The sequence below is a fragment of the Heliangelus exortis genome, chromosome 2, assembly GCF_036169615.1.
Source record: "Heliangelus exortis chromosome 2, bHelExo1.hap1, whole genome shotgun sequence".
NCBI classification, from domain to species: Eukaryota; Metazoa; Chordata; class Aves; order Apodiformes; family Trochilidae; genus Heliangelus; species Heliangelus exortis.
Window position 1 is genome coordinate 89,731,753 of NC_092423.1, and position 26,967 is coordinate 89,758,719.

Sequence of the window (26,967 nt, forward strand, 5' to 3'; positions counted from 1 at the left end):
AATATTTACTTGCTTTTAAAGTAAAATAGTATGTTCTAAGAATGCTTTTCTAATTAAGAGACACAATGTATAGTAGCATGACACTTCGAGTGATGGGATTGTATATAAAAAGACATTGCTGACTATGAATTTTTTTTTATTTATAGACCAGCATGAGCATTCCTGCTGAATTTCTCTGGGGTCTTATAGACACATCGTTGTTTCAGTTTAAGCCTTCTGTTTGTATATTCAGAGGAACAAAACACAAAACCTAAGCCAAAATATTAGTGTTTTCTCTATTTGTGAAAGAAAATAGAGTTATTCGAAGGCAATTCTTTCAGATGACTCAGTTAAAGAGGAATGGAAACGAAAAGCTATAATTTAAAAGCATTTTGTGAATCATACTTCTTGAAAAAAGAAAGAGCATGTGCCTTTGACAAGACAATTTGTAGGGAGACAGATTTTCTGTGGCTTCAGTTATTGTGCTCCAGGAGCAACAAAGAGGCAGCCAGTGTTGTCTTTTGTCAGTTCAGGGGCTTCCAGGCTCTCTCTGTGTGGCAAAATGCTATCAGCAGCATTCACAAATATTTCATAAGCTACGAAAAATCGACTGAGGTTCTAGTGGAAGGAATTTTTTCAAAATTATTGATACTGTGCACAATTTATACACATTCAAGGAAGTGATTTATTGCTAGCAAGGACAATATATTTTGAAGTCCTTTATTTAGGTGTCTGACTGCTTTACCCAGACCTGTATAGTTCTGAAAAATGCCACCTTCGCTATAAGCTTCTTCCTTTATAAACACAGAGTGAAGAATTCTACCTTGTTTTCACACCTTTGCCTACATCTTTATCCTGGAGAGTCAAAGAGAAGAGAGAATTTTCCCTTAGCTTTTAGTCCTTAGCTCTTTGTGAAAGCTTATGGGTTGACACAGTTTTCTTCCACTGTCATAACTGGGAAACCTATGCTTAGAAAATTGCTATATTGTTTAACAGTGTATTTGGTTCCCTTTGTCTAGATTGAAACACAAGGAATCCCCTATGTTCTCTTTTCCCACACCCAACACAACTTCTTTCGCATTATTAAGCTAAGGAAAAAAGCTAGTTTAGAGAAGTCTTAATAACATGGTTGCAATAAAACACAACTTAAGTCTTACCTTTCTATCTTTCTTTATGTTTTATTTATGGCAGCTTGGCTGGCCTACTTCGACTCCTGTTGGAAATGGCCCAGAACATGCTTTATGATACTCTGTTGATGGAAGAACTGGCAGGCTCTGTCTCCATAAACATAGCCAACACTCTCAATCAGAATTCAAGTTGCTCTTGTTACAAGTGATTAGAAGAACATTTGAAAAGTTTTTGCCACAACTCCTTAATCACAGGGTTAAGTAGTGATGCTGCTTGTGCTTGGCCTGTGTGTTTCCTGAGGAAGCAGGACAGCAGACTGAGGCACCTACTCATTTGATCCTCATTAGTTCCCTGCCTTGTGACTCCTTTCATGCAAAGTGCACTTCATGCCAGCTGCCTGGCTTTCATCTTTGAATCCTGTACTCGCTGTCAGCCCTTTCTCCATTAGGTCCTCTTCATGCCTTCTCTTTTAGCACAGTCTTTCCACAGACCCCTTTATTTGTCCTTCCTTCATGGTAAAAAAACGGGTGCCTTCAACCCTGCCACGTCTTTGTCTCATCCTTGCAAGTGCTTTGTCTTTCTGGCTATAACTCATATATGAGTTTGAAAAGTGACTTTGTGTGTGCTGAAGCAGAGCCTTAGGGTGAAGCTTTCTTGAGCAACCTGGATTCTGTGCAATCCTACAAACAGTGGTGTTGAATAATTATTGCTGCTGGTGGTGGCAACGATGAACGGCTTGGTCTGTAGCTAGGGTGTAGGAATGGCTAATAGTTCATCATCTTTAAAGCTAGAAGAAAACTGAATTAATTACAGTGGGACAGAGTGCATCATGGCTTTATTCCTGGTGAGGCTGGTCAAGCAAAGCTAAATACTCATAAAGCTAACTCCCAGTTATCTAAAATAACTTTGCTTTGCTGAGATTGAACGATACTTAGACACAATAATTAGATCCCAATGACTTTGGTAAAAAGCATGGGAATCGTAAAGCCCATTTGTAACATCTGTACACCTCAGAGTTAGCTAGAAGCTGCCTTATTTGAACATCCACTTGGCAATTACTCTGACAAAGCGCTCACTATAAGCACAGGGTCTGACTCCAAAACTAGGATTAGGTTTTAAATCTGAGCCAGGAACTTCTGAAGAACACTGTTCCCTCTGAAGAACATAATTGTTTTCTTTTAAATCTTCAGAGCTGTAGAGAAGCATCTCATTCTTCAGCCATGTATCTCTGTTCTTATTGGTATTGAGAAAATGCTGCCATTTACACTGAATTTTATGAGAGCTTTCTGATCTCAGCACCATACGTTGCAGACACAGCACCTTGTGACAAAGGACTGGATTTCACTGGAAGACTATAACCAATATATATATAATCAGAACATAACTGTATATTCAGTGTGGAGAAAATTCTAAATTGAATTGTATTATTTTACTGGAGAACAGGTTTCATCATTAATTAATTTGAATGTAATTCATTTGCAATGGAAGACTGCTCTACATAAGACACAGTGAATAATAAATTATTTAGATGGGGTCAAATTATAAAGCATTGTGATCATTTGCAGCTCTTTTAAAAGAGTAGACTTCTTAAGATTTTCAAGTAGTGTGCAATCCACTTCATCCTTTTAATAATGATGACCTGTACTCCGTTAAGCTCACGGGCTTTTGAAAAGGGCTTAGTTATTATATACACACACCCCAACCTCCTTCCCCAAATGTTACCCATGCAGAAAGATATCTTCTCAGTTGAAATAAGTTCTTGTTCTTTTTGCTTTTTCCTCAGTTTGTACCTCACTCTCTTTTCTCAGATGTAATGTGGTAGGCATGGAAATGAGTGCAGATGCTTCCTCAGAGGTGAGATATTGGTTTTTCTCCTTCAGAAGATGAGAGAAAGGGAAGGGGGAAGGGGAAAGGAATGCTTTCTTTTCACCTCTGCTTGTGAAAGCTTCCTTTTATTTCTGCATTTGTCTAGGTGAAAGAAAAAATGGAGTTCAAGGCCAGACATCTTAGAGGCTTTAAAACAGTGTGACTGATTTGTACTTTTACTTGACTTATCCATAACAATACATGTAGGGCAGGCAGGACACTCATTCTGCCTGAGACAAACCGGAGCACTTTTAGGCTCTTTTTCTCAGAGCTGGGTTTCCAAGATACTCTCATATATATACATTTATATACTTTCATAAAGGAAATTCAATCCAGCACCCATCCCGAACTGTTATAATATGAAAGAGTTGTTACCAGGATGCCAAATGTATTCCCACTGTGGATACAGCTTCCACATGTGTCTTAATAACTTACCCTTTCAGTCAAGCTTACTTCTAGGTTAGGATCTTCAAACACATGCTCACCATTCTGTTTCTACTTGAAGTCAGTGACAGTAAATGGGTCAATGCAGAGCTCTTGAAAATCCCACTGCAACCCGAAGACAGATTAATATTCAAGTTCTGCCCCAACAGAAAAAAAAATGCAAACAATGAGATTCATTGTTGTACACTTAAAATGTTCCCCAGCACTTCTAACATAAAGTGTGATAAATAATTTACTGTTCAAGGAAAGCTAATATCTACAGTGGGATCTTTTTCACACCAGGGTTACAGAATGCAGTTAGAGATGACACTTCATTTGGATGACAGCAGTTTGGCTGTGCACATTAGCATTCAAGAGGGAAATATGTTTGGTTTATTTTGCTTTTTTTCAATTGTTTCTCCCATCTTGGGAAATCCTAACACCACAGGAAAGTAACTAAAAAGGAACTGAACAGGAAAGTTAATATAAACAAAACAAGCCTCACGAATTCCTTAAGAAAGAAAAGGAAGCTTAAAAATGAAAGATATATGTTAAGAGGACACTGCAAGAAATAATGCCAGATGGAGTATTTCTCCAACAGTGTCAGGATTTAGGCCCAGCTGGTATCAACCAGGCCTCTGCTCACTCACCCTGAAACCTGACTGTGGGACAGGGAGGAGAAAACCCACCCAAAGGCTCCTTAATAGAGACAAGGACAGGGAGGTTCTCACTCCCCAGTTACTGTAACAGGCAAAAACCAGATAGCTTCAACTTGGGAAGAAAGAAAAATAATTTAAACTACAAGGAGAAAGAGAAAACATAGCATCTTAACACCTGCCCCCCAGCCCTCCCTTCCTGCAGGTCCCGGATCCCTTCCCTGCTGCCTCCCCCTCAGGGCACAGGGGAGGGGCAGGGGGGGTTTAGGGTCAGTTCCCCACACGGTGTTTCTGCCGCTCCTTCCTCCTCAGGGGGAGGACTCCTCACAGCCTTCCCCTGCTCCAACGCGGGGTCCCTCTCATGGCAGAGAGTCCTTCACAACCCCTCCGACATGAGTCCCTCCCACAGGTGCAGTCCCTCAGGCACAGACTGCTCCAGCCTGGGCTGCACACAGAGTCGCGGCTGCTTCGGGAGCAGTCACCTCCCCTGGCACGGGGTCCTGCATGGATGCAGATCCACATCTGACCCTCTCTGTGACCCTGCACAGGCTGCTGCTTCTCGTCTGCCCACCTGTGACACTTCAGGGGTTACAAATTCACATTTACTCCACCGTGATCCTTCATGGGCTGCTCCACTGCGCTCCTCCATGGGCTGCAGGGGCACAGCTGCCATCTCACCACAGGCTGTGGGGAAATCTCTGCTCAGGCACCTTTCCCCCTCCTTCCTCACTGACCTTAGTGTCTTTGTTCTCAACTCCTCCTCTCCTCTGCTCTGCAGATACTTTTTTTTTTTTATTTTATTATTAATTTTTTATTTTTGCTGTTTCTTTTTCCCATTCTTAAATATGCTACTTGCAGAGGCACATCCAGCTTCGAAACTCTAATATCTTCTGGACCTTGGCCAGAGTTGGGGCAAGAATTTGAGCTGGAGGAGCTTCCAGTAGCTTCTCACAGGAGCCACCGCTGTGGCCCCCTCTTTTTCAAAACACCACTGCACTAGCCCAAGAAAAACAGTTTGCCTGAACGAAAAGGTAAGGCATTAATACTTTCAGTAGTTTTTATTGGATCCTGGTTTTTCTATGCTGATTCTATACAGCAGAGGTCTTTTACTTGCCAGTCCATCAGGATATCCAATCAATGCTTCACCGGGAGCCTCATCTTTCAGAAAGGAATCTGGACTGGGGTGGCTCAGTGGTTGCCCAGTGGTTGTGAACAGTGTTAAGACATATCCCATTTGCTGCAGGTTGACTGTCTGAGGTGGGGACTGTCTTCCTCTTTGATAATCACCTGATGGTGACCAGGTAGCCATGTCCAAGGCTTTAGTCCAGCCATACATGTACAAAAAACCTACCAAAAAACAACCCTGAACGAACATGAACATCACACGCACTCTACCAAATAACACCTACAAAAAAAAAAAAAAAAAACCACAAAAAACCCAAACCAAAACAACCAAAACCAACCAACCAACCAAAACCCAAGCCCAGAAAACCAACAAACCCCTACAGTCTTGGCCACTAGAGCATTCTCTGAAGTGCCACATCTACACATTTCTTAAACACCTTCAAGGATGGGGACTCAACTACCCCCTGGGCAGCCTTTTCCAGTGCCTGACCATGCCTTCAGTAAAGAAATTCTTCGTAATATCTAATCTAAACCTCCCCTACCACAACTTCAGACCATTTCCTCTGGTCCTGTCCTTACTCACTTGGGAGAATAGGTAAACACCCACCTCCCTACAACCTCCTTTCAGGTAGCTGTAGAGCGCAATGAGCTCTCCCCTCAGCCTCCTCAAGATTGAAGATGCCCGGTTCCCTCAGCCACTCCTTGTATGAGTTGTTCTCTGGGCCCCTTACTAGCTTGGTAGCTCCTCTGGACATGTTCCAGAACCTCAATGTCCTTCTTGCAGAGAGGGGCCCAAAACTGAACACAGCACTCGAGGTGCAGCCTCACCCTGGTACTCCAGGTACGATCTCACCAGTGCTGAGTACAGGAGCACGATCACTTCCCTTCTGCTGGCCACACTATTCCTGACACAAGCCAGGGTGCTGTTGGCCTTCTTGGCCACCTGGGCACACTCCTGATTCATGTTGAGCTCTCTGTCCACCAGCACCCCCAGGTCCTTTTCCCCTGGGCAGCTTTCCAGACACTTTTCCCAAGCCTGTAGCATTGCCTGGGGTTGTTGTGACTGAAATGCAGGACCCAGCACTTGACCTTATTGAACCTCATACAACTGCTCTTGGGTCATCGATCCAGCCTGTCCAGGTTCCTCTGTTGAGCCTTCCTCAAGCAGATCAACACTCCAACCCAATGTAGTGTCATTTGCAGATTTACTGAGGGTGCTCTCCATATCATTGTTAAAGATATTCAAAAAGACTGGTGCCAAAACTGATCCCTGAGGGACACCACCAAGATTTGACCCCATGGTGGAGGATGCGGGCATATGTTATGCTTCCTTCCACCCCTCCCCCATCCCACATCCCAGAATGCTGAAACAGACTTCAACATTTGCTTCTCTGGGACCCAGTGAACTACCAGCCGGTTGCTCCTTTTGCTTTCTTCTTGTTCAGAATCCTCTGGTGATTGTGTAGCAACACGTCCTCTAGCGATGGCAGATAAAATTCACCACTGCCATACTCACAGAGGGGAAGGACCCTCTTGAAAAAGGAGGTAAAGATAAAGGATCAACAGCGTTGCATTTTTATCCATGTACTCGAATTTTATTTTAATATCTCTCCCAGTATTTTACAGTTATGGTCGAGGTGACATTATTTATTTTATTCCCTTGTTTTCAGGTGCTAATGACTGTACAAAAAATTCACCTCTGAAAGATTTCTAAAGCAAGATTCTCATATGGCTTCAGTTAGGCTAACATTTTATTCCAAGAAAATTTCACAGAACCACCTGTCCTACATTGTAACATTCTCTGACCCTTCTGTCTTACAATTTTAAATCATACTACAGTTGCAATAGTAACTTAAATTGAAAAATGATGCTGGGAAAGTATCTTCATTGCTTATGGGAAGTGGTTTAGTTTCAATCATTTGTAACGTAGTACTGATGACACTTTGATGGATCTTTGTATTTGGAAGCTTTTCTGTGTAGTGCCTCCAATACTGAAATTCAGTACAAGCATTTGTTATCTTAAGTCTCTAAGCTTCTGACCTCTTGTCTGAATTTCAGAAAAATATGATCTGGATCACATTTGAAACTTAGTGTTGCTTTTCAGTTTTGTGTATAATAGCTGCCTGCTTCTTCCTCAATCCTTTCCATCAGTTTTATTCCATATAAAATCCTTAGGTAGCATATTCAGCTTAGAATGTAACATATGGCCCAATGTGCCACAGATGGCATGGGGCTATGTGCCTGACACTGAGGCTGGTGAGTGGTGGGGGAACCCAGAAGGCTATAGTAAAGCCCAGCTGAATTCCTTTTTCCCTGTACTGGAGTGGGAAACAAGCTGTATTTACTATTGCCTGCATCATTATGATGCTAGAACAATATTTTGATCATCCTGTGTTTGTTTGTGGGTAAAGGAAGACTTCACTTTATCATTCTTTTCAACTGGACTCTATTTTAGAGAGGTGAAATATAGAGGAAGGTTGACTTGCATATATAAATGCACAGATGTTTCTTCAAATACACTTTCACCTACTTCCAAAGAGCATCCCTTCTTGGAAAGTAAAACTTCAATATTATTCTAAAAGCCATTCAGAGAGATGCCTTGTTGGACTGGCTATTTTGCCTTCTGATGCGAAAGTTGAACACTTAGAGCCAGGAGCAGCACATTTCAGTTTGCTTTGAAGTAGAACAACATAGTTTGAGAAAAGCTGACCAAAGCTAAGGGCACCCTCAGGTCTGGCTCAGGTAAGCTGTAGCTTGTGTGAATCCAGGAGGATCCAGGGCTGCAGCTTTAGCTGTTGGAAAATTCATCTCTCCTTCTTCTTCTGTGAAGCCTTCTCCTTTTTTCCTTGCCTCCCTACAGAAAAGACATGATGGTTTCTCAGTGCCAGCTTCAGGAGGTTCATGCTGATGTGCCACAGTCAACATAGCAAAGGAAATTTTGTCTGTGCTTTTTGTAGTGCCTTATCAATGTAAGGCAGACTGCAGGTGGTTGCCCTGTTGCTATAGCATGGAGTGAGGATCTCAGCCTGAGCTGGGTAAACCACTAGAGGTATAAAACCAGGGGGGGTTGTGTCAGGGCTCCTGATGGAGGGGGGGTAGCAAAACCAGGGAGTATAGCATCTGCCTGGGTGTTTATCAGATGAATCTGATTGAAAGAGTCAACAAACTTAGTGAAACATTTGTTGGTCTGGGATGCTGGACTGGGCATTTGAACAGTAAAAGAAGCAGTGCAGTGGTAGCTTGAATCTTCTGCTGCTACAGGATGAAATTAACTATCAGAGTTCCTTTTGGGAGGCAGCCAAAATGCTGCCAGATTTATACCAGGTGGGGACGCAGCATAGATTATATCCCTAGAAATTACTCCTTTTTATCTTTAATTTCCATGCTGAGAAAATGTTTTTTCTCAGAGTTGTGCTGAGTAGGGGGGATGGACATGGCTAGGATTTCATTTAGTAGAACAAGAGTAGAAATTGCAGTTTGGGTTTTTCTCTTTATCTCAGGAGGAAGCTAAACAGCCTTTTTAGAGAATTTAAGGCTCTTAGTGGGCAGAATTACAAATTGTGTGGGATAATTTAGGAGATTATACCTTTAAATTTAGTTTGCAACACAACACTCTAATGATTTGCAGTAGTTTTCTGAAAAGTTTTTCCTCTTTATCATTCAAGGACACAGGATAATAATGTTATTATCTACATGGTGATTGTCACACAAATGTCTGTAATTGCTTTACATCTGTAAACATCAGGAGTCCCGTTGTACAGCAGCTGCAGAAAAATGTGCTGAAGTTTGTTACATGTCTAGGAATATCTTTGAAAAAAAAAATCTGTGTTTGGACTCCATTTTTGCTGTAGAAGATCCAGATTTGGTATTTTTCATTTTCCTTATCTTGTCTCTGAATTTTTTCCCATTTTGTTATATCCTTTTTGTAATAATGACCAGACAACACACATTATTAAAAAGCAGGCTACACTCCAGATTGTATGATGGCATAATGTTCTCTGGTTTATTCTTTGTTCCTTTCCAAGTAATTCATAACATTCAATTTACTTTTTTTTATCACCGCTAAGTACGGACCTGACATTTTTGTAAAACTGTCTATTATAATGCCAGCATATTGTTCTTAAATGGTAATAATAATCTCAGGGCCCATTGCTAACATATATGTGTACAGAAAGCTGGATTTTTCTCCATATGGAGATCGCTATAAGAGGGACATAGAAATGCTGGAGCATGTCCAGAGAAGGGCACCAAAGCTCCTGAAGGGCCTGGAGCACAAGTTCTGTGAGGGAGCTGGGGGTGTTCAGTCTGGAGAAGAGGAGGCTGAGAGGAGACCTCATCACTCTCTTCAGCTGCCTCAAGAGAGGTTGGACCAAGGAGGGAAACAGCCTCTGCTCCTTAGGGAACTGTGACAGGACCAGAGGGAATGGATGGAAGCTGTGCCAGGGGAGGTTTAGGCTGGATGTTAGGAAACATTTTTTCCCTGAGAGGGTTGTCAGGCATTGGAATGTCCTGCCCAGGACAGTGGTGGAGTCACCATCCCTGGAAGTATTTAAAAGGCATTTGGACCTGGTCCTTAGGGACATGGTTTAGTAGATTGATTGTGGTGTTGGTCAAAGGTTGGACTGGATGATCTTGGGGGTCTCTTCCAACCTAAAACATTCTGTGATTCTGTGATTTTACATTTCTCTGGATTGAATTATGTTGGACATAATTCTCATAAGGTTTCTGCAACATTTCCGTGAGCTATGTTTTTTAGCACTGCGAGTAAACTGATACTACCAGAAAATCTTTTTACCTTACTGATCATACTATTTTCCAGTCATTTATGAATAGACTGAAGAAAAGGGCTGAACACAGAGGGCCATGCCTGTGATGTGAAAAGTGACTGTCTTTGCCCTAATGTTTCTTTTGGGTTAGTCAATGCTTTCTTCTTGTGAGCTGACCTTTGATTATTATCTTATTTAGAAATTTGATTAAGTCTTTTTTCAAAAGCACATTTAGGCATCTGTGGATCTCTTCTCCACTTTTTTCCTGTGTTCTTTCAAAGGATCCCAGCATGTTTCTGAGACAGAGGTCCCTTTTGCAAAGTCACACTGGCTCTTCCACAGCATACTGTATGTTTTGGGGGGGTGGGGTTCTGCTACAGTTCTCTCCTTCTGACTGTTTCTCTGCTAATTTGCCTGGCAACACACTACAGGAACCCTTCACAAATTAGGAAGCTTAAAGTCTGCCAGTCATACAGTGCCAAACTTCTGTGCATGAAAGGATCCTGAACCTCTCCCCATCTTCACAGAAAACACTGAGGCAAAGAAGCTGTTCAGTTCTTGTTGCATTTCTGCCTTTTGTTCTGTTTTCTTTGAGCATGGACTATCATCGATTATATTTGTGGACAGTGCTTTCCACATGACTGTGCTACTTCACTTGTAGTTATATTCAGTAATGTTTTTAAAATTATCTTAATGCTCTGGTTTGTGGTTTCCTCATTGCTTCTGCCATATCCAATGCTCTGGGTCGTGTACTACCTACATGAGGGGCCCTCTCTCAAAGGATTTTGACTCCAAAATGACTTGAAATATAGCACATGGGTATGAAACCAATCTTGGTTTCCATGAGTTGTGGAAGTCCCAGGATATTTTTAGAGGGCTAAATCATCTGAGATTTAAAGCAGACTGCAAGAAAGAAGCACTCATGGCAGCTTCTGGAGCTGTGAACCCCTGGTTATCAATACTGAGGGGCTGGTTAGAGAGTACTCAGAGACTCTTTTGTGTCCTGTGCTCACATTTCCTTCTGAGGCAGCTGAGACGTGTCTGGGGCACTCGCTAAAATGCAGAAGTGGAAAGTTTATATTTAGTGTAAATCTTGCATATCAGAAAACGCAGCCTTTCATTTTTATCATAGGAAGTATAGATAGCTGTGGAGTACAAAGCTATTGCAAAAAGAGGCTAACATAATATATTAATAAGGTAGTTTAAATATGTATTTCAAAATGATGACTGGGCATGGTGATCTCAGAGGTCTTTTCCAACCATGGCAGTTCTGTGATTCTGTAAATAATGCAATAAAGTGTTGTAATACCAAGCAAGTGCCATTCAAAGAACCATCTTCAAATGCCTCTAGAAAATCAGAGCAAAAGACCTTTAAAGACTTTGAAGAGAAATTTGAAATGCAGACACAGGAAGCTTAAATGCCATAATGATGAGGAAGGGTTGTAAGAAGTACAACATATTCTGAAAGATGGAAGATACCCCCATGATGACTGAAGCAATGTTATCATATCTGCATTTTATGTTATATTGTGTGACTGTCTGCTTTCAGACACCATTCAAGAGTTAGATCTCAAATGAAGATAGTAGAAAGAGCAAGGGAAATGTTACATTTATTTCTTGTGACTTATTTAAAAAATATATATAATATACATATAATAGGGGGGGAAAAGGGCTCTCAAGAGGCAGAATAAGAGAATGTCACCATCTTGCTGCTCAGATAAAGCAACTTGTGTTGGACCTAAGCAAGAAAAGTTGTTTTCATTTCTATGGGGCCTACAAATTTTAATTTTTATCCGCTTATGTAGAAAATGTAAGATGCTCTATTTGCAATCCATCAGTGTTTCCAAGGACAGGTCTACTGACCCATGATTGCTTATAAGCTTAAAGTGAGATGAGGTTGAGTCACATTACATAATTGCATTTTCATATGAATGCTTTCTGGCTGTAGATTTGCTGTTGTCTTGATTCTCCAGCCTTGTTTACAATGAGAATTGGTCCCCTAGTTTGTTTGAAACTTTATGGCAGCTGTGGCAAGGATAGCCTACAACAACCTGTAATCCATTTTTAAACATTTTTTTATTTATTTATTTTAAAATTGTTATAGTTGCTTTTTACACAATCTGAATGTGGGTTGTGCTTTTTGCACATTGGGATACAGTTTCTTTATTAAAGGGTTGGCTGGCCCTGAGTTCTAACTTAAATATAAGGTCCAGGTAGATGGCTGACACTGTTACCATACGAATTAGAAAAGGAGATAGCAATTCTAAGAAAAGAAATATGAGGTGGGCAAAGAAAGAATTAAATTGGGATTGCTCATGGCTACCCACTGTGGTATGCTTTAAGTGTCTGTTGAGTTCAACACCATGCTTCTCAAAGGTGAACTTTTTAGCCCCTTTTGTTTGTATCTTACACTTGAATATTAGCATTGGATTATGGATATTTTCAGTCATCTTAATTATGCATGGCCATGGTTATCACTAAAAACGTGACTTTGTCAGAGGTGTGTTTTTTCTGTACAGACAGAGAAACTACACGTAGCCCTACAATAGAGTTGGAAACAGAGAGGGAGAGGAAGATGAGTGAACTCTGAAGGTAATTCTTCCAGCTGCACTATTTTAAAGTTCCTTTGCATCCAACGAAGGATGCTGTCCAGCTGAACAGTGCAGGATGACTGGGGTTAATATTCTGTGGTGAAGGAATGATCCCAGGGCAGCTTTGGTTTCTATGCTCAGCATAGGAGCTGCTTATTGCTCTTGGCACAAAACCATAGCTCAGACATATACAGGGAGATAACCTTGGAAATCTGCAATTGGGTTTTACATCAGCCTATCAATAAGTGTCATATGATGGCATTTGACACAAAGCTTTTGGTTTTTCATGTTAATGTGTTGGATAATGGCTGTTTGAAAAATCTGCATGAGCTCGGAGGAAAGGCATGAAGTTCTAAATGGACAAAAAAGTGTAAAATTGCAATGCACCAGCAAAAGACATTACAAAAGACTCATGCTGTTCTAAACAGTGAGTGCTTCTAGCCCACTCTTCCCCCTTAAACCTACTAAAAGCACCCAGCTGCGAGCCCTATAATGAAAGTCTAAAGTCAAAATTTAAAATAAAGATGTTAAATTTATGTTTTGAAATCAATTTTTAAAAGATTACATGGCCAGTAAGCAATTCTGAAAACTCTTATTATGTGGAGCAGCAAAGTGTAGCTACTGAACTTCTCCCAAGAGCTTTTCCTCTTTTTTATTGTTAATACCTGCCATTCTTCTTCTGACTCATTGCACTGGCCTTCATTATCTATTTTTTTTTTTTTCATTTTGATCGAATAGAATTTTTATTTAATTTGCTTTTGAAGTTTGCGTTCATCTTGTTTTAAAGTCCTGCAGACATCTTAGTTATAACAGAATATGTATAAGTATTTTTGAGTCCCAGTGGTGGCACAGTAGCAGACTTACATGTTTGATATCTTAGTGCTTCAGGCAGCCTCACATAGACAGGATGTTTTTCCACAGTCACCAAACCACTGAGAGACAAGCCCCAGCCAGTTTTTGTGGGAAACCTGCACTTGGTGACAAAAATTCAGCAGGAGTAGAAGGCTGATAAAGAGACTGAATAATTACCCATCAGGATCAGGCGTGATCTGTTTATGAAAGCCGTGGACTAAAAATAAGGCTTGGCCAAGTTTCTCTGGCATTTCTCTGCAGTAATCCTAAAAGGTCACTGCTGTGAAAATGTGACTTGTCTGTCCCTAAACCACCTGGTCTATAACAGGTTTATAACATGTTTTGTGATTTGTTTAGTACTCTGAAGGTATGTCACTTAAGCCTTCAGATTGCAAAGATCATTCTGGAAAAAGACATTTTCTGCAGAGTTGACATGGCCTTTGTTTTGTGCAGAAGGGCTTAAGATGAGGTGCTGACTTATTGCTTAGGATTTAAACACCTCTATAGTGTTTTAATTTAATGTAATTAAAAAATTAAATGTTTAATTTAAACACATCTGGGAGCTCTTTCAACCTGTTCATGGGGTCCTGTGAGCCAGTGGACTTTATAGATGTGAATTTAATGGATCCAGAAGTCCCAAGCATTTTTCATAGTGCAGGTGGAAGCAGAGACTTGGAAAAAAACCGGTGGCCCATAGGCAGAGTGAATTTCCTGAAGAAAGCCTGTGTCTTGGAATCTTCTGCAGTCTTTCATCTACTGTAAGAATACATGAAAGTTTTGGGGTTTTTTTTTAGAAAAGTTTTTCATATTGACAAGTGCAACTGACCTTTGAAGTAGCTACTGAGTCAATACATGGATCTAGATGCATTCAGAAGCTTTATGCTTCCCCTCCTCAGTAAAGCAAAAATAGAAACAAAGTGATCATTTGAATAATGCATGGGGAGTTAATATGATGTAGACAATTAAAGCTAGTTACTAGTAATAGAACCTTAAATAGAATCTTTCTTGTATTTAGTCCTCTCCTCTGTTGACTAAATGTGCTACTGGGGTGTACATTTTAGTGGTGGGACCTGTGATGTTCATCTGTGTTGCAATGCATAGTGTCCTGTGTATGACTGTATAATCAATAAATTGATAAACTTTTATATTTTCTATCATTCTTGTAGGCTATCATGTGGAGTTATATAAAAGCAAAAAAGTCAATATTCATATAAGCATTATTAAAAAGTGTCCAACTATGTATTTATTGAGAATTTAATAACATTATTACATCAGGGGTAAACACCAAAAATATGATTCCTACTTGGAGAAGTCTTTCAGTTTCTTTTTTTATACATTTTAAATATACTGTTAAACAGTTTGTCTTAATGTTCAAAGATACACCAACCATAACTGTTGGATGAAAAGCTAATTAGGATGAAGGTGATAAAATTGTTATGTTTTTCATATTGAACTTTGCCTGTTTCAAGGAACAAGTAAACCTATGCAGGTTTTGTTACAGGGAGTATCCCAAACAGGAATACTTTTTGCAAAATACTACCTTGATTTGTCATAGGCTGAGTTGATAGCAGGGCATAATGCAATTTACAACTGAATTCTTCTTCCATATTTAAGACTTTCCAGTGCTTACCACTTGCAAATAAAAAATAGTTAGAAAGCATATGGCGTCTGTTGCCGACCATATCATGCATTCCAGTACCAGGAAAATGAAAAAATTAAGGGAGGAGCCTGGGTATGAAAACCTTTTTTCTGACCTATAGCAGATGGTCAGATTTCTAATTTAAAATTTTCTTGGAGTTTTGGCACAGTGCCATCTGTCTCCACAGCTGCAACAGTGCAATAACTCTGTCACCTCTCTTAGAAAATGTTTCTTGAGAGTGAATTTAATGCCTAGTGAAGTGTTGAATTTACAGCTGCTGGGAGTAGAATATCCTATGTAAGAGAGGACCACGAGGCCCTGCTGATTTCCCTCACCTGGTTACAAGCAGGGTTGTGTTGATATGAAACTCTTGTGAACAGCATTAGGGAGTTGCAGGGAAGATGTTTCGTTATTTGTTTTCACAGACCCTTCAGTAATCCTGTGTACAAAGAATAGATCAGCAGTGTCAGTGGAGATTTTACACAAAGAACTTGACTGAGATTATGAAGCACATTCATAATCATTACCATTGTAACAAGACTGTTTTCTGTAAGGTTTTTTGTCTCAGCACTGTCAGTGTCTATTAACATTGAAAATGGCAGGCGGTTGAAATTTTAAATACCTTTCCAAGTGTCCAACCCACAAATATGCTTAGGCCTTCAGCTGGAGATGCTGGCCCACCTCTGCAGAGCTGCCAAAATAGTTTTTGAGTAACACTGAATGGGTGCTTGTGGCACAGGAAACACTTTCCTGATTTTCTCTATTGAAGGCAAGTCGGACTCTTCCAGACAGAAGAAGGATAGCAGGCACTCATAACTTGAATTTGATACGAAATTCAGTTCTGGGAGGAAGATCTTTCTATCCTATGACTACAATCTGAATCAAGTTTGCAACCAGGTGGAGGTTATGGATACATGAAATTAGCTTTCAGAAATTTGTGTGTAAGTTTGGCTGGCTCTTCCACTTTTCTAGACTTACAAATAAGATTTATGACAGGTTTACAGTTCCCAGATCTTGCAAGGCTTTCAAGTCCTTCATTAGCCTTGTCACCTTCAGGCAATAGGAAACTTGCTGATGTTTTTTTTTGGAAAATGTCAGTTGGATACTCTAGGTCCATCTGGTTTCTCTCCATGTTCATCCAACCTTGAGCTGCACTCATAGGTGAGGCTTGAATGAGTGGTTTCTCTGACAGTTTATGTGAATCAGTGCCTGGAAAACTCAGGTGACTGGAAAGGGGAGAGAGAGGGGAAGATGAGACATCTCCATTATAAAACCAGTGGTGGGTGCACAGGCAGGAAAACTGTCAGAGGAAATCACGCAGGCAAGGGCTTCTTGACAGTGGAAGAAATGGCAGGGCAGAGACTTCTTCCCTCACACCCATGCAAAGACAGTGACCTTTTTGAAAACTGGTATCAGTGCTCAACTTATCCTCCTCTTTTTTTCTCATTTCCCCCTCTGCCTCACCCTCCTTAGGGCAAAACACACCCCAAAAGCATATTAAGGCTCCTGGGTCTTCCCATGACTCAACCCCATTCAATGTTGTGTTTCTGAATAAACAAGTGTTTTTCCCAGCAGGGCTATGGGACACATTTGTAGTTCTCATGACTCTGTCAGCATTAAGCTCTACCACAGCAGCACAGTTTGCATTCTGAGCAGTGATTATCAGCTATATGAATACAGCAGTCAACTCCTACAAGCTCCAGTAATACATCCACTTAGCTCTTTGGTTATCGTGAGTAGATTTAGCACGTTAGCATTAATTTTTCTGTCATTTTCCAGACTGACACATACTCCCTAAATCTTTTGTGTCTGCTCCATTTCTGGTGAGCATAATGATTTTCCTGGTGTGGTATTGAAGATACTCCTTTTTAGAGGGAAAGTGATGAGACCTTATAGCACAAGAATTGGACAGGGACAGATTCTGGCGTGGTTCATCCTGCCTTGGGCTTATGTTGCATCCTTGGAGTAATCTTTTTGTCTCTTTATACTCTTCTTCCTCATCCACTGAAAATGGGCATGATAATATCTAATTTTTTAATCACACTTTGTGTGACTTCCTACTTATGCTCTAAGTCACTGTCTTTCAGAAGTGGGATTTGATCTTCACTGTGACCTCTAGGTATTATGACATTTCACATAGCTTTTAATTAAAATGACTGTAAGTGATGAGTAATGTTTACAATTTAAGCTACTTAGAGGTCACATTTTAATTTCTGCTATCAAATCATCTTGCAGACAGCAGCATTTTTCCCTGAATCATTAAGAGTGGATTAATAGGCAATTTGACAACTTTTTTTTGTCAGATATTTTCTTTGACTCTTGAGGGAGGTTTCAAATATGAGGAATAAACTGTGTCTTGAAATACCAAAATACATTTGTCTCCAACAGATAGAAGGGCTGGTCAAGTTAATTATTATTTGTGTGAAAATCAGGTCCTTAAAAAATTGCTTGTGTCCTTGATCCTACAAGCATTTATAGAGGCATTCTTAATCTTATAGATGATCAGTTCCATTTAGTTTATTCAGATCACAAGATGCTCCTGGTTAAGTCTCTGCCCAGGCATTTATGGGATTGGAGCCTCAGATTATGTATGCTAAATGGAAAACCATCACTGCAAGCAGAGTTGTTTCTCATCAAAAACTGTTGTGTAGCAAATTGTATTTTTATAGAAAAATCACCAAAACCTACCTGTTTTTCTTAGTTTTGTATCTGAGAAACAAAAGCACTCTGCCACCCAGATAGTTTTCTTCTTATTTTTTCAACCTAAAGAAAAAATGTTGGGATAATAGGAAGAGGGAATGGGATGAGAGTAGCATCAGAGCCAATTCGGAACACTGAAAATATTATTACTGAAAATATTGGATTTAGCATGTATGAGTGTGTGTGTATATATATATACATATACTTATTTCAAATTTTAAAATTATTTCTAGTTTTTTCCATGAAATATTTCAGTATTTGGCAATCATTTATAATCTCTGTAATACCCAGAGTGTGTATAATAACCTGAGTTGTGCTATGTAATATGTCATTATTTTGTTGGCTTATCCCCAAAGGTCCATGAACACTTAGCAGTTTCCTGTAATATTTTCCATTACCCTTGAGGGATTTTTTATTTTTTAATTTTTTAAACTTATTGTAAAGCTTTCAAAATAAGTCCCAAGGCAATGGCTTCCAGAAGTACAGCACATAACTAAGTGTATTAATGGCCAACCTGGGAGGCTGTTCCCCAGCTGCAAACAGTTAGTTGCCTGTGGAACTCTGACAGATCAAGACTCAGCTGTTCCTTAAACAGCTCTCTAATACTGAAGGCACATGCACTCTGAAGGCAGTGATTGGTGAGGGGAGATGACTAGAATGTTGATTGAAAGTCTACATCTTTGCATCAAAGCTCTGTTTGCATCATTTATCTTCTGCTGCAGAAGACATTGAAGTGAGGAGCAGACAACAGCAGGACCTGGGCTTCTAGCTCTCTGGCAAGGTACATCCCGTAGTTATCCATCACCCACCTGTAAATACTGTAACTCTGGAGGCTCAATAAGGCAGGATGCCTCTCTTCTAGCTCTTAATGTGGCAAGCTGGTCCCTAGGCTTGGTCCCAGTCAGGACTGGGATCAGAATTTTGCCAGTGTCATTTTGCAATTTAGAGTCGACTTGAGAGTCACCTACAGATCAAAGAAGAAATTCCCTCTAATGTTTACAGCAGCTAATTAGTTGCTTTGGTGTTGGTTTTTACTAATTTATTTGTTTTATCATCACCAGTTTTCTTTGCTTTGGCCTTCAGGTTCATCAGGAGTACAAATGAGATCTTTGTTGTTTCAGAGTGTTTTAACAGGTTGTTTTTCCTTTACAGGCTTAAGGAAATAACCGTCAGGTTTATTTATGAACAGGACTAAGGAGTTCACTTTGGTTTATAACTGACATAGCAAGATTTATTTTCAGAATGAAGATTCAGTAGCCAAAAACTATGGCTTTCTGGGGAGTAGTATGCTTGACTGCTTGTTTTTAACTCAAGTTTTCACCTTCTAGAAAGCAAGTGAAGCTCTCCAATTTGCAAACCAAGGATGAGAAGAGATGTAACATATCCTTAGCAAGTTACTTGGAAATATTTTGTGTATTTGACCACCTACTCTGCAGACAGAGAGAGCTAGTAGACACTAGGTGAACAAGGACAGATAATATTTTCACACTGATTGTAATTGCACATGTCAGGAATTGCAGAGATTATTTGTGTAAACAAAAAATTTCATAAGATTCCCACTTGTTGAAAAGGCCTGGAAAGGTGTAAGAGCAAGATTTTGAAGTAATTCTACCATTTGTGTAGACATTAGCATTTTATGTAAAAATATACAACAACATACTGACTTCTTTATAACAGCCTTGCATAGTCACATTTCATAATTTTTTTTGTAGTAAGACAGGTTCTGCTTTGTAAGCAAGTTCTGAAGTCCTGGGTAGCTGCTAGCAGAAGAGCACAGCAGACCTGTGCCCTGAAGGCCAGGCTGCTGTACAACCTAACCTTGATGCAAAAATGATTAGGAGAGAGAAAACCATTTCACATTCTCACTGTCTCTTTCTTTGTCTCCAACCAAGTGCATAGCAAGTCTATTTGTACCATTTGCTAAAGTATTCAGCTACACATTATACAGAATTTCTGAAATATTGTCAAAGCTTTTAATGCAACAAAGAAATGCCTCAACTTTCTCTACAAATACTTTTTTTTTTTTTTTTTTTTTTTTTCCATGGTAGATAGAGAAATGCACCATGGGCTGAATCCAATATTTTGACAGAACTGTCATCCAAACACTCATCACTATGACACTTTCCTTACTTTTTTCACACCGAATAGGGTTAGTCTGAGGCACATTGGTAATGTGAATAATTGCAGTGTGGGAGACTCTCAGGTTCAAAGCCAGTCTTGTTACCTTGCTGTGTGAGTGCTAGCTGTTAAAATTTGCTGTGGTTTCCTATTGTGTGCAAGAATACTAATTGCTTTAGCAGCACTTATGCATTTTGTTTTTCTCTATTTTAAGAAGAGACTAGAAATGTAAAAGTATAATCATCTTAGATAAATTGGACAGCACTTAAGCAATCAAATGTTAACGCAGTCTTGTAAAAGTAGTTTAGGGAAATATTTCAAGCTTTACTCACTCGGATAGCATTCTCAAGAGCCAAAGTACAGCTTTTTTTTTTCTGCACAATTGAGTCTTAAATATTGCACCAAGACACAAAAGCCCTCAGGTTTTACTAGTCCTGTAACACTGCTTAAGATTGTTTTGAAAACAGCAGATTTGCCATCAGCCACCCAAGGCATCTGTTAATTGATCAATTAAAAAAAATGTATGGGACTATCTTAATTCCCTTAGACTACAGTTGTCTGTTTTTTTAAGGTAAATTAATTTTAACAATTCTGTTTCTTTTTTTTTTTTTTTTCCTCCATATAACCTCAAGGCTGTTGCAATGAATTGTTTTCTTCTAATGCAAGTGTGAAAGAAAATGATACCATATCACAGAAACAGAATTTATATTAATTTTAACTGTTTCAGTTATTTAAAACTTACATTAGTTTGATTGTCTTGTACCTGAATTTTCTTCTTTTTGTTTTCTGACTGATTTTATACAGCACTTTTCCTCATTCTTATAATTTCATTATCCATGCTCACCACCTTCTTAAATTCTCAGAAGGTTGCTTCTTGCTAAAAAGCCACCTCAGATCAGCAACAACAGCCATCTTTAAAGGAGATGTGCAGTCTCTGAGCATCATTCGCTTTATCCCCTAATCGTTTCTCAGTCTTCTTTTCTTTTTATTTATTTATTTATTTATAATATACTTTTTTCTATGAACAAGTTAGTATGATTCATTCTGTCTTACTTTGACTTGTCTGACATGATCAAGTATTATTTATTTGGACAAGTAATTACTAACTTTGTCTGAGGGTTTTTTTCTGCTCTCTTATTCCTCCCCTATAAGCTCAGACAATTTCTAAGAATAGATTCTGAGAGAATCAAGAGACATAAACTCTACAATTCAAATTATCATTATTTTCATAATCCACAATTTCTGAATCAGATGGGAACTGCAAAAGGATATTGATAACCTGTATGTCAAGACTGTTTATTAGTAACAGCCTCCATGCCATAACATCCCATAAGAGATGGTATTTTCAGGTTTTCTCAGTGATATATACATGTTTGGAAGGTCGTAATTCCACGTGGCACCATATTTTAGTAATACTTTGTGGTCTGACCCAGGAAGCAAGAAACAGTACTGGTTCCTTTGGCTGCAGCACTAAGGCCAGGGACCCTCCTTGACCAAGGGGCAGGCAGCAGTGGCCACTCCCTCACTGAAATTGATGCAAAACCCAAAACGTTTCCCCAGAACTGTTTGTGTACAGGTTCACATCTGAGCAGTACATGCTGGCTGGTTTTAAATTAAACCATCTTCACCCCACGGGCACAAATCGGGGGGAACCCCACTTCTTTGGTGGCTCTGCAAAGGGATCCCCTTACTCAGAGATTTTTTTTTCCCCTTATACTTCTGATTTCAGCTTCCAAAGGAGAAACATGACGTTTCTTCAGTGTTGCTCTGATGTTCTGAAGGGGGCATAGGAAACATGGTGCATGAGCTGCAAAGAAAAATTTGTTGAGGATGGGAACTGTTGTAATAAGTGCAGTAGGAACCAGTGGGGAGCTGCAATAAAATAAATAGAAACAAGTTCTGTTCTTGATATAACTTGCATTTATCTGTGAGATTTGTACCCCGTGTCTGAAATAGACAATAACTTAGGCTACCTCACTCCAAACACATATGCCAGAACTCTGCCAGTGTCTGAAGAACTAGGTCACACACAGGGACTCCCAAAATGAAACCTATCCACAGCCTGTAAGCATTTGCATTACTTATATCAGGAATGGGATTTTTACTGTCTTCTTTTCTACTGTGAGCTCATCCAGTCATAATGCCACAATCTTCCATATAGTTTGTGAGCTTTAACATGCCTTCACACAACGTAATTTCTCCTCTTAGCCCTTTCCCAAGCCAGTGTTGACCTGGATCTGCTAGTGTTACAATTTTGGGGGTTCTTGTAGAGAGGTGCCTTGCACTTCTTCGCCTTTTCCCTCTCTTGAGAATGATGCAAGTTGCTTCCCCTCTTTCACCAAAACCATAGGTCAAGAGGAAAAGGGAGAAAGGGATTTTGGCAACTCCCATGGTTGGGGTCTTACCCATAGGAAACAGAAAACAGGCAGGCAAGCTGAGAGGGTTTTTCCCAGGCACAGCTGAAATATTCAAGACAACCAAAGCTGACAGTACTGCTACTAAACCCACACCCTCTCTTCCACGTGGGAAAGGTAGTTTTTTTATTTCCTTATATCCATTCATCATTACTATATACAGTTGTCAACCCCAGGAGAAACATGGATTTTGAAAAAACAAATTGCTTACAAAGTTACTATATTCACCTATCTTAAATTTCATGTTATTCTTGAAGTATCCAGATGGAAGCAACGTGCTCGATGTACTGAAACCTACAAATTTGATTTCATCTTCAGGTTCAGGATTTTGACACATGTAATTCAGTTTAGAACAGAGGTTCACACCTCAGAGTGGTGCCTTTTGTGGTCACAGGCAAAAAGCCAGTCTCCAGCTACTTGTATCATGCTGTACCTCAGTTTGTCTGAAAGTAATCAAAATGGAGGAGGCTGTTTTCTTTTTTTAATGATGTGGCAAATTACTGCAAGTTGAATTAATTTCAAAAGAGGGGGAAAAAACCCACCCACCCAAACAAAAAAACGTTATGTGGATCTTTGCAGGCAAATTCCTGCAACCTACTCTCTGCTGCTCAGCCCTCACACCACCAGGAAGCATGCTGACTGCATAGATCCTAGCAAATAATTTTTAATACTTCATTTCAAGTCTTTGGAGATCGAATTTATCATAAATTTGGAAGCCTGGTTTAATTGCACTAATTATATTTTCTCCTGGGAGTTGATGGATTACTACTTACCATCTTCTTGCTGTACATAATAAATCACACTGAGGCTTTCTCTTATTTATACCTGCTAAAAGTGTAGAGATGAGTTGCGAGAGGCATTAAAGAAACATGTAATAAATTAGCCTAAACCATTTGCTACATGTTGTTACTCCTTTCATAGGTCTGTTCTCACATATGATGATAAAGATTCCGTTCTTCTAGAAATAATTGCAGAAACTCCATTTTCATTCTCTCTGAGGGGAATACACTGGAGAGAGAGCATAGTTCACACATACCGACATCCACTGCTCCTCATCGCATCACTCTATTAATATCATAGGATCATAGAATCATAGAATTGGCTGGGTTGGAAGGGACCTCAGAGATCATCAAGTCCAACCCTTGATCCACTACCACTGCAGTTACCAGACCATGGCACTGAGTCTCTTTTTAAATATCTCCAGGGACGGAGAATCCACCACTTCCTGGGGCAGCCCATTCCAATGTCTGATCACCCTCTCAGTAAAGAAATTCTTTCTAATGTCCAACCTAAACCTCCCCTGGCACAACTTGAGACCGTGCCCTCTTGTCTTGCTGAGAGTTGCCTGGGAAAAGAGACCAACCCCCCCCTGGCTACCCCCTCCTTTCAGGGAGTTGTGGAGAGTGATGAGCCTCCTCTTCTCCAGGCTGAACAGCCCCAGCTCCCTCAGCCTCTCCTCATAGGATCTGTGCTGGAGTCCCTTCACCAGCCTGGTTGCCCTCCTTTGGACCTGCTCCAGGACCTTGATATCCTTCCTGAACTGAGGGGCGCAGAACTGGACACAGGACTCGAGGTGTGGCCTCACCAGCGCTGAGTACAGGGGCAATATCCATTCTCATCCATTTATTTTTGAACCGAACACTGTAGATCTGGGAGTTATTCTGCCCACCACACTCCCCTGTCCTTGTGAGGCCATCAGATGCAATTATGCATGTGTTGGAGGCTTGATTTTGCAGCTGCTGGCACTTGCCACTGAAGGGACACAGGCATTAGGTGATGACCTGTCAGAGAATAAGGTTCATCTGTCACTTTCAGGGGCCAGTTGCTGGGATATCTTCTCTTGTATAGTGTTGGAAAATCCCATTGGGTCCTGGTCTCTGAGTCACCTTCTCTGCTCAGTGTTCATCTCATGCAGAAAGGCTTGCAATAAGTATTTATCATTTATGTGGAAAGAAAACCAGTCTGCTCCTAAAATTAAGTTACCATTAAATTGGTGTGCTTTCTGTCATCTTTAATTACTACTGTGTATTTTTAAGGAAAAGAAGAATTTGTTTCTTGGAGTGAGGGGGACTCACAAGAGCTGATTCCCTAACCCTGTCTTCAAGTCTTCTGTTACAGTTTTGCTCTGAAATCTTTCACTGGCTTTTGCAGTGAAAGCAATAGATAAGTTAAGAACAACATTAGTTCAGCCGTGATGCTAAACTGCTTGCTGGGGACCTCCATTCCCAGGCAGAATAGTGAACGTCCCTTTCCCCGTGGTGAGGAGGCTTCTTCTTGGGCAGTTGTGTGCCTTCCTCACCCTGGGGGACACAGAGGTTGGGGACAAGTCTGTGCTGGGGTAGTTGGACATTATGTAGACCCTTGGCATTTCAAGCACAAGCTGCAGCTGCTAGGGGACGACTTCTGCTCATGGGGGGTGTTGGGTAGGATGCTGTGAAGCACTGAGTCCAGTGAGCTCAGCTGAGAGTGCAGAAGGACCCACATCTCTTTAGTTTCCTGAGCTGTTGAAACCAGGATTTTAAATGCTGCTCATGCTGTACTTTGTCTGTCTGGTTACGCCCTTTTATAAATTGCATTTTTGCAAATGTGGTATCACCTGAAGATGGATCCTCCTTTCAGATATGGCAATCATTTCCCCTTAATTAATCTTGATAGTTTGTGCACCTTCCTGGAACAGATCTTCATGAGGAGGAGGAAAAGGCACATTTCCTTCAGGAGCGAATTATGAACACACTAAATTGAAAAGCTGCGATGTTCTGTCACATTAACTCAGTCCCCACAATGCAGCAGTCAAGCTTGATAAATGGTGACATTAAGAATAACATTAGAGAACACGTACACAGGGTTGTGATGGCAACCAGGATACCTAACTACCCAGTGTTAAATGCATTGCCCTCTTCATTTATGCCTTTGGGAATGATGGACAAAGGGGGCGGAAAAAAAATCAGGTTTTTTTCAAATTTTTCTCACAGTTGATGAAACATGTGCCGTTATGGTTGGACCTTCTGCTGAGCTATAATCCTGTAACTTAAGTGCTGTGAAAAAATATATAGTTATGCTATATTAAATACAGAAGGTTATGACAGATAGCAGAACTGATTACACAAATTATTATATAATTATGTATTTATCTATCAAAACTATGTGTGTGAGTGTTATATAGACCCACAGGAGGAGTATCTGTCACTGTCATTCCAAAGTGCTGACACTGCTGTGAGCAGGAGAGTGACTGCCTATTTATGACTGTAAGTGGCAGCAAGCTTTATTTTCTTCTGCTTTTTGACCTACCTTTTCCTGTTTCTGAATGGCTGGTATTCATTGCTTTCTTTAAGCCAGTTATCTGGATAGGGCTTGCTTATTAAAAGTCACAGACATTATTTTAAATAACACCACTGTCATTTAATCTCTTTAGTGGGTCATGTTGCTGCAGAGTTTTTGACTGTAGCCAAAGCACAGATTGTTTTGAATTATATCCTTTGATTTCAGTGCCACCTAAACAGTAGCAGGGGATATTTTCCAGAGCCCTTGGTAACATTTTCACCTTTTCATTGCAATTGGTAGCAACAGGACTGTTCCCATGCAGCCTGGTGAGGTCACGTTCAGGCTAACACTGACCACTGCCTGCTCTGAATCTATTTGCATGGTGAAGCAGCATTTAACCACAGCCACTGTGCCATCCAGAGAAAGCTGCCTCTGCTGAGCAGGATGAAGCTGGTGCAGGGCAGCCCTGGGGACAGCTCTGGCTTTTTTCTTTAATTTCTGTATGGGGGTAAGACACCAGGTGGGGAATCAATGGATTTGAGGACAAGACAGTCCTCATAATTACTCATCTTACATTTTAATTTCTGTCATCTTTTCTGTATTTTTTTCACAGAGCTAAATGTAAGAGAATCTGACGTACGGGTGTGTGATGAATCCTCGTGTAAACATGGAGGGGTGTGCAAGGATGAGGGCGACGGCTTGAAATGTGCGTGTCAGTTCCAGGTAAGGGCTGCTCACCTTTTCCTTTGCTATTTCTGACCAGTCCTTTAGGTCTACTGAAGTACGTGTGAAATGAACTGCTCTAAAAATTCTGGTCATCAACAGTCTAACAAGACTCCTCTTTTAATGGTACTAAGTAGGATGGGATCTGACTGAGCTTCAGCAGGGTGTCCACAGGGAGCAAGTGGAGAGTGTAGCATCATGTTAACTCCCTGCACAGTTTTGGTAAATCAGGGAGCAGTACAGACCAATGTGGAAAAGAACAGGGGAACCACCACATGCTGAGCACCCATGGTCCCCACAGCCAGCATGAGCAGAGGTAGAGAGAACTGGGGGACACCCACTCTGTGTCTCCCCACCTTGCCTCATCCCATCTTGAGTCCTGAGATGGAAGTGACCAGATGGGGAGTGACCAGGAGCAGAGGATCCAAGCGTTGCCACGCACGCCAGATGAAGTTTTATCATTTAAATGCAGTACTTGTTATGGATTGCTTACTCTAATAGTGTTTTGAGGATTCTTCCCTGCTCTTCTGGTGGCCAAATGTGGTACATTAAACCCTGGAAGATCTCAAGGCATTTTTAAGATCACATAATTACAGTTTATGAATAAAAACAGGGAATCAGCCATACTCAGGGAAGAAAAAAAAAAGGTATGGAAATTTGATTTTTAAAATTGGTAAATTGCAAGTTCAATTTGTTTCCTTGGTTTTGAGCCCTTAATTTACAGGT

General features: G+C 40.4%; 1 protein-coding gene across 1 annotated transcript in view; it reads left to right on the top strand.

Annotated features, from left to right (window-relative positions):
- Positions 1-26,967, top strand: part of TMEFF1 (transmembrane protein with EGF like and two follistatin like domains 1) — a 117,879-nt gene that overhangs the window by 42,497 nt on the left and 48,415 nt on the right. The window contains exon 2 of the mRNA XM_071736923.1: positions 26,132-26,241. Coding sequence (XP_071593024.1) covers positions 26,132-26,241 — 110 coding nt within the window. The remainder of the gene's footprint in view (positions 1-26,131; positions 26,242-26,967) is intronic.